The 14,007-nt window shown below is 44.7% G+C and overlaps 1 protein-coding gene across 2 annotated transcripts in view; it reads left to right on the top strand.

Annotated features, from left to right (window-relative positions):
- The first annotated feature begins 10,895 nt into the window (after positions 1–10,895).
- LOC108431504 (growth/differentiation factor 11-like) overlaps positions 10,896–14,007 on the top strand; it is a 44,753-nt gene continuing 41,641 nt past the window's right edge. Inside the window, exon 1 of one of the 2 annotated variants that reach the window (XM_017704708.2) lies at positions 10,896–11,853. In XM_017704708.2, the coding sequence (XP_017560197.1) occupies positions 11,415–11,853 (439 nt within the window). In that variant the 5' untranslated portion in view covers positions 10,896–11,414. The remainder of the gene's footprint in view (positions 11,854–14,007) is intronic. The other variant, XM_017704709.2, reaches the window with a different exon arrangement.

The raw sequence follows: 14,007 nt of genomic DNA, 5'->3' as shown, positions 1-14,007 counted from the left end.
ATCAGACATAAACATAATCAGTACATAGCTGCGAAGCCATTGTTGCTAATTAAAAAACCTTAAAAACCTCTACGATAAGAAGTAATTAGGCTTCCTCTTGGCAAAACATCTTGCAGGCTCTCATTTCCTTTTGTAGAAAGCAGTCTTGAGCTATTCTGGCTGTATGTTTGGGATCCTTGTTTTGCTGAAATGTCCATCTTCTCTCTAAGTTCAGTGTCTTAGTAGACGAGATCTATTTCTCCTTTAATATCTCCCAGCACATCACTCCACTCATGGTTCCTTTGATGAAGTGTAATGCTCTAGTACAATTGGCAGAGAAGCAGCTCCATATCATGATGCTCCCACCGTCATGCTTCACTGTGGGTGTGGTGTTGTTGGTGTCATACATGCATCCCTTATATTTCATCTCAGCATATTTTCCTAAAAAATATCTGTCTAAAGCTTGTGCAAATTTAACATGTGCATCTTTATGTTTTGCATGAAGTGAAGGAATAGAGATGATTGTGGTGCAGTTCATTGCTTATTGTTCTCTATGTAAGTGTTGTTCCTGCTGCTTTAAGGTCTTTGCTTTGGCTCTGCAGCTTTAATCACTCAAATGTTGTTTAATAATGATGTCCCATATATGTATTTCTATCTATCTATCTATCTATCTATCTATCTATCTATCTATCTATCTATCTATCTATCTATCTATCTATCTATCTATCTATCTATCTATCTATCTATCTGTCTAGCTGTCTGTCTGTCTGTTTAGGTGCCCTGATTAACACATTTCTGCACATTCAAAAAGACAGAAAATTCCTCCTCTCTTCAGAGGATGTTAACTCATTTTCACTTAAAAATCAGCAAAACATCATTTTGACCAGGGGAAGTTCAAAGGTGGAATCCTTTAGGCCAGATTTTGCTTCTCTCTAAGTGTTATGAATCACTGTCATTATCATCACAGGTACAGGTGATATTACTGGAAGGAAGCCAAGCAACAAAACAACAGTAACTACCAACACTAGGTGGCACTGCAGCACAGGATATCATACACACTTTACTTGGACAATGCAAACTGCCCAGACCGCTTCACAGACCGTAGAAAACAATGTCCATCGTAAGTTAACACAAGTCTAAAGCACATATGATGAGTCATGATATTCAGTCATAGTTGCATCTCATCAAAGGAGCTGAAAAAAAGGGACAAGGGTCTTTTATAGGGACAAGATTTCCAAGAAAGCTACGAGAAAAAGGACGACTCTAAACTCTGTGACAAGAACAGTGGTCATTATGAAAATGACTGAAGCTATGAATAATTTTACACTATTAACATCAGCACAAAAGGATTATACACAGTAACACGTGAAGGGCAAAGAGAAACTTTAAGGTTGTCAGGCATGTGCAAGAACTTGCTTTCTCATGGGTGTGGACTGATACACACACCTCGACAATTACAGCGCCCTCCGGAATTCTTGGCACCCTTGAAAAAGGCTGTGAGAATATGTTCTTAGTCAACTTGTCTCACTGAAAAATAAGAGAACAAATTAACATTTTTCCCCAAATACAATTTTGACCCCCTAGAAAAATCTTAAGGTATCCACCTCCTCTCCTGGATGATTGCGATGTTTCAGATGGTTTGAGAGGGAACGTTTTCTCCACAGTTGGGCAGTTGCAGGAGTTGGTTGCATCCTGGGATCACTGAGCCTCCAAAACTATAATTAGATGCCAACCCTGTGCCAAAAAGCAATATGGAAAGCATGCCAGGACAAAGCCTCCGCTGTTATTCAGAACAGAGTTTGCTAAACGTCACTGGAACCAGGCTCTATAGTCAGATGGGACCAAAGCAATCAATCAATCAACCTTTATTTGAACTCAGAGTACATTGAGAGAGACCCTCGTTTTCAGTGTAGCTGAGCCAGAAATCAAGGATTGAGAAGTTGGATAGTAAAAATTCATTACAAGTGCTAAAAAGTAATCATAGTGCAGAAATTTACTAGAAAAAAATAAAGAAATCAGTGAACTATTATATTACCAATAGTATAGTAGCTTATATAACAGATCAGATAAGGATAAAATAACTAAAAACACAATTAATCAAATAAATAAAGACATAGAAGATGTAAGACAAATGTAAAGATGTAAAATAAATAATATTAAAAAAGAATAATAAGCGAAACAACAGCCAAACATATGAAAACAATATTAAAAGTCAAATAAAACAGTTGCAGGTTGAGTAAAGATGGTTAGAGTGTAAAATGTTTATGTGACGCCGGGAGTTGAAGTGTGTTGGCAGTCAAATAGTCATTCTACCATTTTGGTGGTGAACCAGGCGTGAATGTTAGTATGTAAATCAAGCGTAAGTTCTTTACACTGAACGGTACCGTTGCACCACTGACAGTAACACCACTGACACAATCAAAATCTGCGCTTTTCTATAATATAGTCCACTCTCACCAGTTTCACAGCCACACTGTATGTTGTATGCTGAAAGTTACAGCTATTGCATACGTTATTTTGTTTAGATTTTAAAATCACTTTATATTTCATAGGTGACACCACTGACACAGTATTTGTGCGACTCGTGAAGCTGTCAGTCAGAAATAAAAAAGAGATTTCACTAACCGTGGACTTCCCAGAGGTAGTCTTTTCCAAGGTTTTTAAAAGACTGTCCTGGTCTTTTATGACTTTTTTTCCCAGTAACACCACTGACAAAAATCTTGCAACAATGTTTTTAAATTAAAATAACATAGACCTCACCCACTTCAACTTTCTGTGGTTTATTACAACCCCAATTCCAATGAAGTTGGGACGTTGTGTAAAACATAAATAAAAACCTTTTCAACCTACATTCAATTGAATACACTACAAAGACAAGATATTTAATGTTCAAACGGATAAACTTTATTGTTTTTTGGAAATATTCACTCATTTTGAATTTGATGCCTGCAACACGTTCCAAAGAAGTTGGGACAGGGGCAACAAAAGACAGGGAAAGTTGAGGAATGCTCAAAAACACCTGTTTGGAACATTCCACAGGTGAACACTTTGTGAACAACCACGTGAGCAAATAGTCCAACAGTTCAAGAACAATGTTTCTCAACGTGCAATTGAAAGGAATTTAGGGATTTCATCATCTACAGTCCATAATATCATCAAAAGATTCAGAGAATCTGGAGAAATCTCTGCAAGTAAGCAGCAAGGCAGAAAACCAACATTGAATGCCGTGACCTTCGATCCCTCAGGCGACACTGCATTAAAAACTGACATCATTCTGTAACGGATATTCCCACATGGGCTCAGGAACACTTCAGAAAACCACTGTCAGTGAACACAGTTCATCGCTCCATCTGCAAGTGCAAGTTAAAACTCTGCCATGCAAAGCGAAAGCCAGATATCACCAACACCCAGAAACACCGCCGACTTCTCTGGGCCTGAGCTCATCTGAGATGGACTGATGCAAAGGGGAAAAGTGTCCTGTGGTCTGACGAGTCCACATTTCAAATTGTTTTTGGAAATCATGGACGTTGTGTCCTCCAGGCCAAAGAGGAAAAGGACTGTCCAGATTGTTATCAGTGTAAAAGCAGTTCAAAAGGATTTGCAAATCATCGTATTCTGTTTTTATTTATGTTTTATACCACGTCCCAACTTAATTGGAATTGGGGTTGTATTATTTAGAGCTCATTTTCATGGCTTCAGAGTTGTGGGACACCATGTGCCTCTGCATGACCCAAAAAGAGCCAAGGTCAAACAAACAGAACCTCCTTCTCACTGTGAAGCATGGTGGTGGATGTGGGATGTTGTGAGGATCTTATAAGAATATATGGCATTATGGGCTCCAAAAGCTGGCTGCCTTGCTCAGGGCTCTAAGACTGGGGCATGGTTGAATCTTCATGGACAGAGAAATCTGACTTTATGTTACGCATACAAATAATTGTTGAAGTGTTGGTCAAAAAGGCCACACAATCACTTGGTTTGATGTGGAATGCTCTGCTCTAGGGAAAAAATTACATTGAAATGCACTCGTTACAGCAGAAAAACGTGAAAAAGAACGCGCACATGATGTTTCTCTTCAGTAGTGATAATCCACCTCTAACTTTGGACCTCTAACTTTTTACTAAAGTTGTTCTTCGCTCGGTTATTTTGACCTCTACTTGAATTTTAATTACTTTAACTTCAGGTGTTACAGGTTGTAGGATGTAGGCCTGAGTGTTAAACAACCTGAACATGATGAAATAACTTATATGCTACTATTGCTATTTCTTCAAAACTGCTGTGAGTTTGAGGAGCCACTTTTCTGTATTTGCCCTAAAATCATAAAATTTCTATGTTGCAGCATTTTGGAATGAAACCCTTCAGTTCTTCTCCACACAGTCTACCATCAGTCTGCCATCACTTCTATGGCCAATGTATATTATACTCAATCTGGACTCCACACACAGCGTCTAACATCAGTGTCTCTTACACAGCTCTCCTGTAGTTATACGTTTAATGAAGTAACCGAAAGAACTTTGGAGTTTACCAATGGTGGGTGTCCAGATACTTTTTGGAGCCACTGTAAATGGTCCTCAGTATGAAAACTCCACATGAAGAGCCTATTATGAGTTTAAGGTTTTGGTAAAGGTGTTTTTTTTGTCTATAACAAATACCACTTAGTAAAGTGATTTATGAAGAAACAATATTGACCGTTTATAAACCTTTGAAGTGTCTAAGTACTTTTTGTAGGCCTCCGTTTATGATCCATCATAGTAAAACGTCATACAGACAGTCCTGGGCTAAAAGATCTCAGTTAAGTTGCTAAAATTGCTAAAGCGTCCAGTTAGAGGACTACATACAATCTCTCACCCTCTGTCTCTATCTCTCTCGCTCTCTCTTCCTCTCTCTCTCTCTTCCTCTCTCTCTCTCTCTCTCTTCCTCTCTCTCTCTCTCTCTCTCTCTCTCTCTCTCTCTCACACACTCTTTCTCTCTAACACTCTCTCTTTCTTTCTCTCTCGCTCTCTCTTCCTCTCTCTCTCTCTCTCACACACTCTTTCTCTCTAACACTCTCTCTCTCTTTCTCTCACTTTCTCTTCCTCTCTCTCTCTCTTCCTCTCTCTCTCTCTCTCTCTCTCTTCCTCTCTCTCTCTCTCTCTCAATCTCTCTCTCTCTCTCTCACACACTCTTTCTCTCTAACACTCTCTCTTTCTTTCTCTCTCGCTCTCTCTTCCTCTCTCTCTCTCTCTCACACACTCTTTCTCTCTAACACTCTCTCTCTCTTTCTCTCACTTTCTCTTCCTCTCTCTCTTTCTCTCTCACACACACTTTCTCATTCTCTCTTTCTCTCTCACACTCTCTCTCTCTCTCTCTCTCACACACTCTTTCTCTCTAACACTCTCTCTCTCTTTCTCTCTCGCTCTCTTTTCCTCTCTCTCTTTCTCTCTCACACACACTTTCTCATTCTCTCTTTCTCTCTCACACTCTCCCTCTCTCTCTCTTTCTCTCACACACTCTCCCTCTCTCTTTCTCTCTCACACGCTCCCTCTCTCTCACACACTCTCCCTCTCTCTTTCTCTCACACTCCCTCTCTCTCACACTCTCTCTTTCTCATTCTCCCTCTCTCTTTCTCTCTCACACACTCTCCCTCTCTTTCTCTCTCACACACTCTTTCTCTCTCACACTCTCCCTCTCTCTTTCTCTCTCACACACTCCCTCTCTCTCTCTCTCTCTCTCTCTCTCACACACACTCTCCTTCTCTCTTTCTCTCACACTCCCTCTCTCTCACACTCTTTCTCATTCTCCCTCTCTCTTTCTCTCTCTCACACACTCTCCCTCTCTTTCTCTCTCACACACTCTTTCTCTCTCACACTCTCCCTCTCTTTCTCACACACACTCTTTCTCTTTCTCACACTCTCCCTCTCTCTCTTTCTCTCTCACACACTTTCTCATTCTCTCTCTTTCTCTTTCTCACACTCTCCCTCTCTTTCTCTCTCACACGCTCCCTCTCTCTCTTTCTCTCTCTCACACTCTCCCTCTTTCTCTCACACGCTCCCTCTCTCTCTCTCACACTCTTCCTCTCTCTTTCTGTCTCACACTCTCCCTCTCACACACTCTCCCTCTCTCTCTTTCTCTCTCACATAGTTTCTCTTTCTCATTCCCGCTCTTTCTCTCTCACACACTCCCTTTCTCTTTCTCTCTCACATACTCTCCCTCTCTTTCTCTCTCACACCCTCTCTCACTAACACTCTCCCTCTCTCTTTCTCACACACACTCTTTCTCTCTCACACTCTCCCTCTCTTTCTCACACACACTCTTTCTCTCTCTCACACTCTCCCTCTCTCTCTTTCTCTCTCACACACACTTTCTCATTCTCTCTTAATCTTTTTCACACTCTCCCTCTCTTTCTCTCTCACACGCTCCCTCTCTCTCTTTCTCTCTCACACTCTCCCTCTTTCTCTCACATGCTCCCTCTCTCTCTCTCTCACACTCTTCCTCTCTCTTTCTGTCTCGCACTCTCCCTCTCACACACTCTCCCTCTCTCTTTCTCTCTCACACACTCCCTTTCTCTTTCTCTCTCACATACTCTCCCTCTTTCTCTCTCACACCCTCTCTCACTAACACTCTCCCTCTCTCTTTCTCTCTCTCCCTTTCTCTCTCTCTCTCTCTCACACACACACTCTCTCTCTCTTCCTCTCTCACTCTCCCTCTCTCTTTCTCTCTCTCTACCACTCTTTCTCACACTCTCGCTTGCCTTTTCTCTCCCTCTCTCTTCCTGTCTCACTCTCCCTTTCACACACTCTCTCTTTCTCTTTCTCCCTCTCTCTCTCACACACTCCCTCTCTCTCTTTCTCTCTCCCTCTCTCACACACTCTCCGTCTCTTTCTCTCACACACTCCCTCTCTCTCTCGTTCTCACACTCTCCCTCTGTTTCTCTCTCACACTCTCCCTCTCTCTTCTCTCACACTCTCCCTCTCTCTCTTTCTCAGACTCTCCCTCTCTCTTTCTTACACTCTCCCTCTCTCTTTCTCTCTCTCTACCACTCTTTCTCACACACTCTCTCGCTCTCTTTTTCTCTCCCTCTCTCTCTTCCTCTATCTCACTCTCCCTCTCACACACTCTCTCTTTCTTTCTCAGTCTCCCTCTCTTTCTCTCTCACACTCTGTCACTCTCTCCCTCTCTCACACTCTTTCTCTCTCTTTCACTCTCCCTCTCTCTTTCTATCTCCCTCTCTCTCTCTCGCACACACACTCTTTCTCTCTCTTTCTCTCTGACACACATTCCCTTACTCTTTCTCTCTCACACTCTTCCTCTCTCTCACACCCCCCTTCTCAATTTCAATTTAAATGGCTTTATTGGCATGAATTGCAATTAACAACTGTTGCCAAGGTGATGAAAGAGGTGCTTAGTTTTAAAAGGCTAATATTAATAATAATCATCTTTCTCTATCTCTCAAACTCTCTCTCCCTCACAGTCTCTCTCTACCGCTCACTCTCTCTCTTCCACTCTTTCTGTCCAGCTCTCTCTCATTCCCTCTTTCACCTCTCTCTCCCTCACTCGCTCTCTCTACCTCTCTCCCACTCTCTTTCTCTCCAGCTCTCTCATTCCCTCTCTCACCTCTCTCCCTCACTCGCTCTCTCTACCTCTCTCTCTCCCACTCTCTTTCTCCCCAGCTCTCATTCCCTCTCTCTCGCTCTCTCTACCTCTCTCTCTCCCACTCTTTCTCCCCAGCTATCTCTCATTCCCTCTCTCTCGCTCTCTCTACCTCTCTCTCCCCCACTCTTTTTCTCTCCAGCTCTCTCTCTCCCTCACTCACTCTCTCTCCAGCTCTCATTCCCTCTCTCACCTCTCTCCCTCACTCTGTCTCTTTCACATCCTTTAACTCTCTCTTTCTCTCTTATTCTCTCTCTCACACACACACACACACACTCTTTCTCTTTCTTCCTCTTTCTCCCTCTCACACACTCCCTCTCTCTCTTTCTCTCTCACAGACTCCCTCTTTCTCTTTCTCATTCTCCCTCTCTTTCTCTCTCACACACTTTCTCATTCTCTCTTTCTCTCACATGCTCCCTCTCTCTTTCTCTCTCACACACTCCCTTTCTCTTTCTCTCTCACATACTCTCCCTCTCTTTCTCTCTCTCACAATCTCCCTCTCTTTCTCTTTCTTCCTCTCTCCTTCTCCCTCTCTCACACACTCCCTCTCTTTCTCTCTCACACACTCCCTCTCTCTCTTTCTCTCTCACAGACTCCCTCTTTCTCATTCTCCCTCTCTTTCTCTCTCACACACACTTTCTCATTCTCTCTTTCTCTCTCACATGCTCCCTCTCTCTCTTTCTCTCTCACACACTCCCTTTCTGTCTCTCTCTCTCACATACTCTCCCTCTCTCTCTCACACACACTCTCCCTCTCTCTTTCTCTCTCACACGCTCCCTCTCTCCCTCTCTCTCACACTCTCTCCCTCTCTCTTTCTCTCACACTCTTCCTCTCTTCCTCATTCTCCCTCTCTTTCTCTCTCATATACTCTCCCTCTCTTTCTCTCTTTCACACTCTCCCTCTCTCACACACACGCTCCCTCTCTCTTTCTCATTCTCCCTCTTTCTCTCTCTCACACACTCCCTCTCTCTCTTTCTCTCTCTCACAATCTCCCTCTCTTTCTCTCTCTCACACTCTCCCTTTCTCTCTTTCTCTCATACCCACTCCCTCTCTCTCTCTCTTACACACACTCCCTCTCTCTTTCTCTCTTACACACTCTCCCTCTCTCTTTCTCTCTCCCTTTCTCTCTCTCTCTCTCTCTCACACACACACCCTCTCTCTTCCTCTCTCACTCTCCCTCTCTCTTTCTCTACCACTCTCTTTCTCACACTCTCGCTCGCTTTTTCTCTCCCTCTCTCTTTCTCTCTCCCTCTCTCACACTCTCCCTCTCTCTTTCTCTCACTCTCCCTCTCTCTCTTTCTCACACTCTCCCTCTCTTTCTCTCTCTCACACTCTCCCTCTCTCTTTCTCTCTCTCACACTCTCCCTCTCTCTTTCTCTCTCACACTCTCCCTCTCTTTCTCTCTCTCACTCTCCCTCTCTCTTTCTCTCTCACTCTCCCTCTCTCTTAATCTCTCTCTCATACTCTCAATCTCTCTCTTTCTCTCTCACACTCTCCCTCTTTCTCTCATACCCACTCCCTCTCTCTCTTTCTCACACTCTCCCTCTCTTTCTCTCTCCCTCTCTCTTTCTCTGTCACACTCTCCCTCTCTCTTTCTCTCTCTGTCACACTCTCCCTCTCTCTTAATCTCTCTCTCACACTCTCAATCTCTCTCTTAATCTCTCTCACACTCTCCCTCTCTCTTAATCTCTCTCACACTCTCCCTCTCTCTTAATCTCTCTCTCACACTCTCAATCTCTCTTTCTCTCTCTCACACTCTCCCTCTCTCTTTCTCTCTCACACTCTCCCTCTCTTTCTCTCTCACACTCTCCCTTTCTCTTAATCTCTCTCACACTCTCCCTCTCTCTTAATCTCTCTCTCACACTCTCAATCTCTCTCTTAATCTCTCTCACACTCTCCCTCTCTCTTAATCTCTCTCACACTCTCAATCTCTCTCTTTCTCTCTCACTCTCCCTCTCTCTTTCTCTCATACCCACTCCCTCTCTCTCTCTTTCTCACACTCTCCCTCTCTCTCTCTCTCTCTCTCACACACACTCTCTCTCTCTCTCTCACACACACTCTCCCTCTTTCTCTCATACCCACTCCCTCTCTCTCTCTTTCTCACACTCTCCCTCTCTCTCTCTCTCACACACACACTCTCTCTCTCTCACACACACACTCTCCCTCTCTTTCTCTCTTACACACTCTCCCTCTCTTTCTCTCTCTCTCTCTCTCACACACACACACACTCTCTCTTCCCCTCTCTCTTTCTCTCTCTCTACCACTCTCTTTCTCACACACTCTCGCTCGTTTTCTCTCCCTCTCTCTCTTTTCCTCTATCTCACTCTCACACTCTCTCACTTTCTTTCACAGTCTCCCTCTCTCTTTCTCTCCCTCTCTCACACTCTTTCTCTCTCTTTCACTCTCCCTCTCTCTTTCTCTTTCCCTCTCTCTCACACACACACACACACTCTCTTTCTCTCTGGCACACATTCTCTTACTCTTTCTTTTTTAGACACTCTCTTTTTCTCTCACACTCTTCCTCTCTCTCTTTCTGTCTCATTCTCTCCCTCTCTCTATTTCTCTCTCACTCACTCTCCCCTCTCTCTCTCACACACTCTCCCTCTCTCTCTCACACAAGCTCCCTCTCTCTCTCTCGCACACTCTTCCTCTCTCTCACACCCCCCTTCTCAATTTCAATTTAAATGGCTTTATTGGCATGAGTTGCAATTAACAACTGTTGCCAAGGTGATGAAAGAAGTGCTTAGTTTTAAAATGCTAATATTAATAATAATCATCTTTCTCTATCTCTCAAACTCTCTCTCCCTCACAGTCTCTCTCTACCTCTCTCCCACTCTCTTTCTGTCCAGCTCTCTATTTCCCTCTCTCACATCTCTCCCTCACTCGCTCTCTCTACCTCTCTCCCACTCTTTCTGTCCAGCTCTCTATTTCCCTCTCTCACATCTCTCCCTCACTCGCTCTCTCTACCTCTCTCTCCCACTCTCTTTCTCTCCAGCTCTCTCATTCCCTCTCTCACCTTTCTCCCTCACTCGCTCTCTACCTCTCTCTCCCACTCTCTTTCTCCCCAGCTCTCTCATTCCCTCTCTCTCGCTCTCTCTACCTCTCTCTCTCCCACTCTCTTTCTCCCCAGCTCTCTCATTCCCTCTCTCTCGCTCTCTCTACCTCTCTCTCCCCCACTCTTTCTCTCTAGAGCTCTCTCTCTCCCTCACTCACTCTCTCTCCAGCTCTCTCATTCCCTCTCTCACCTCTCTCCCTCACTCTGTCTCTTTCACATCCTTTAACTCTCTTATTCTCTCTCTCTCTCTCTCCCACTCTCTCTCTCTCTCTCTCTCTCTCTCTCTCCTGACTTAGTGACAAACCTGAAAGCCTTTTGTTGCGATCTTAGCCAATAGAGGCGGATTACGACAGCGGCCAGTGGGCTTATATAAAGGGGGGCTTTCCGAGCGCGCTTGTACACTTGTCAGTGACAACACACAAAAAAAGAAAAGCAAAGAAAAGAAACATCTTTCACCCCTTTCATCTTTCAGTCAAAAAACCGTGACTGAGGTCCGTCCAGCTGTCCGTCCAAGTGTCAGAAACGACGAGGAACGACGGCCGGCTCCTCCGCCGGGATGCATTAAGGCGCCTCAGTGCCGCTCCAAACTCCGCCGGACTCGCCGCTTTGTTGTCCTCCATCCTCCTCTGTTATGGAAACTCACACTTGAAGCGAAAGCACGAGCGTCTGAGTGGGTTTCTCTCCGAGGGTCGTCATCCTTCTCCTGCTGCTGCTCCGCGTCGCTCTCGTTTTGGAAGCCCTCCTCCGGAGGAAGATGGCGAGGTACAACTTTCTGCTGTGTCTCACGGTGCTGGTGGGTTTGGAGCTCTCCGGCAGCGACGAGCCCGACCTCTCGCTCCCGCCGCCCTCCCGGGACGCGGAGCCGGACCTTCACCCTGACCCGGACGCCCGGGTCTCCCTCATCGAGGTGGAGGACTCCGGCGCCCGCGAGTGCTCCGCGTGCGTTTGGCGCGAGCAGAGCAAAGTGCTGCGCCTGGAGACCATCAAGTCGCAGATCCTGAGCAAACTGCGGCTCAAGCAGGCGCCCAACATCAGCCGAGAGGTGGTCAACCAGCTGCTGCCTAAAGCGCCCCCTCTGCAGCAGCTCCTGGACCAGCACGACTTCCAGGGGGACGCGTCCCCGCACGACGAGTTCGTGGAGGCGGACGAGTACCACGCCACCACCGAGTCGGTCATCACCATGGCCTCGGAGCGTGAGTGGCCTTTTCGCTTGGCTTGTGTGTCCGCGGTGAAACTTTTAACCAGCTGCCTCTGCGTCTGTGGTCAATCTCCACCTTAGCGCCTACTGTCTGTCTCCCTGCAGCTCCTGTTTTTACCCCTTCCTACCTTTTTCTGTGTCTCTGGTGTAACTTCACTTTTTAGTCTTCTCACCGCTTAGCCGGCGTTACTGCTGATGTCACTGGGGCGATTTCCAGTTTCTGGTTTGTAGCTCGCTGCTTAGCACTGCTTTGCTTTACGTGAATTTCACTGCTTAGCTCGCTGCCTCAGGTAGAACTGCCTCGAAGCATCCCTGCTGGCTGACTGTGTCTCTGGTGTAACTTCGCTTTTTAGTCTCACAGCTTAACTTGGCCGTCTTGTCATTAGTAAAACCGTTTTGTGGCATCACTGCTCGTGTCTTCGGTGCGAGTTCTAGTGCCTAATGTTTAGCCCACTGTCTCAGCTAGAACTACCTTGTCGCAACACTGCTTGTTGATTGTGTGTAACTGTGGTGTAACTTCACTTTTTAGCTTTACTGCTTAGCTTTTAACTATGTTGTCCCCAGTTTAGCATCACTGCTTTTGTCACAATAAGTTTCAGGGCTTGGCTTACTGTTTTGCTGTCTGGGTCAGTGGTGCAACTTTACTTTGTAGCTTTACCACTTAGATTTTGTCTTGTTTCTAGCAAAATTACATCTTAGCATTACTGCTTGTGTTTCTGGCTCAACTTCCATTTTCAATGCTCAGCTTTACTCTCTTGCTCGTGGTGTCTGTGGTTCAACTTCGCTTTTTTAGTTTTGCTGCTTAGCTTTGCTGTCTTGTCTTTAGTAAAACCACATCTTAGCATCACTGCTTGTCTCTGGTTCAAATTCACATTGTATTTTCAGTGCTAAGCTTGCTGTCTTGCTGTCTGCGTCTCTAGCGCAACAATGCTTTTTAGCTTTACAGCCTAGCTTAACTGTTATTTTGAGCAAAAGTGCATCTTAGCATCACTGCTTGCGTCTTTGGTGCGACTTCTTATTTCTTATTTTTACTTCAGTGCTTAGCTTTACTGCCTTGCTCTATGTACAACTTCACTTTTTCAGCTTCACCACTTAGCTTTCCTGTGTTGTCTCTAGTAAAACCGCTTCGTTTGTTGCCTGTGTCCCTGGTGAAACTTAACCTTTTAGTTTCACTACTTAGTCTCTGGTGTGTTTCACCTTTTGGTTCCTCTGCTCTGCTCAGTTTTCATGATTTAGAAGCTTACCATTTGTGTCTCTGGTGGTCTTCACCTTTTAGCTTCACTCTTCTTCGGTGCAACTTTGTTTCTTAGTGTACTGTATTGACAAGATGTGCGACTGCTGTTTGGCCTCTAGGTTTGTGTAAGAGTCTTTCACGGTTTTTCGTCGTAGTATCTGGAGTGTAGCTGAAACTGAACACAAGCTGAACTTCAGTTGCCAGCCCGTTTTAATAGAGACAAATGATGTGTCAGTTGTTAGACGTGGCGTGGGTTTGAATATGAACTTGGCAAATCAATAGTTGAAGGTAACTAAAGAGTGGCCGACCACGAAACACGTAAACCCATTTTTGTCATGACATGTTGTTATTGACCACTGACATAAAGTTGTGGCTGTATATTCATTCACTTACCCCACAATAGAGAAGCTAATGTGGCAACTGCTCATCCAAAACTTTAGTTTTTGGTGCAGAAGGTTTGTTTACAGACAAACTTTTGCAGCTTTCTTTATTTTTATTTGGTTTGTTTACTACTTATGTTTGCATCCTCGCAAATCTGTCCTTGCTATTGTTGTTGACAGGCTGCTTTCTGTTTTTTGGTCGAAGCTTCCCCCCCTCCTTTGCCTGGGGGTAATAAATCAATAATGATAATGTAATTTAAATCACGACAGGCAGATGCACTTGAATGGACAACAGTTCTCGTTCTGCTCATAAACTCAAAGCCCGTTTCAGTTTAGCAGGCAAAAAGAAAGCAATTTTGGAAATGGGAGCAGGTTCGCACACTCGAAATAAGCGGCAATGTTATGGCAGATAGGCCGTCTAATGACAGAATGGCCCTAAAAATCGTGAGCAGCTGTGTTAGAGCAGCGCTTTAGAGACGGGCCCTAACCGGCTCCCCTGCTGTCAGGCGCACTGAGAAAAAGTGTGTCCAAAAAA

The sequence above is a fragment of the Pygocentrus nattereri genome, chromosome 21 (assembly GCF_015220715.1).
Source record: "Pygocentrus nattereri isolate fPygNat1 chromosome 21, fPygNat1.pri, whole genome shotgun sequence".
In the NCBI taxonomy this organism is placed as follows: domain Eukaryota; kingdom Metazoa; phylum Chordata; class Actinopteri; order Characiformes; family Serrasalmidae; genus Pygocentrus; species Pygocentrus nattereri.
The sequence above is the reverse complement of the archived record's forward strand: the minus strand, read 5'-3'. Positions and strand labels throughout refer to the sequence as shown.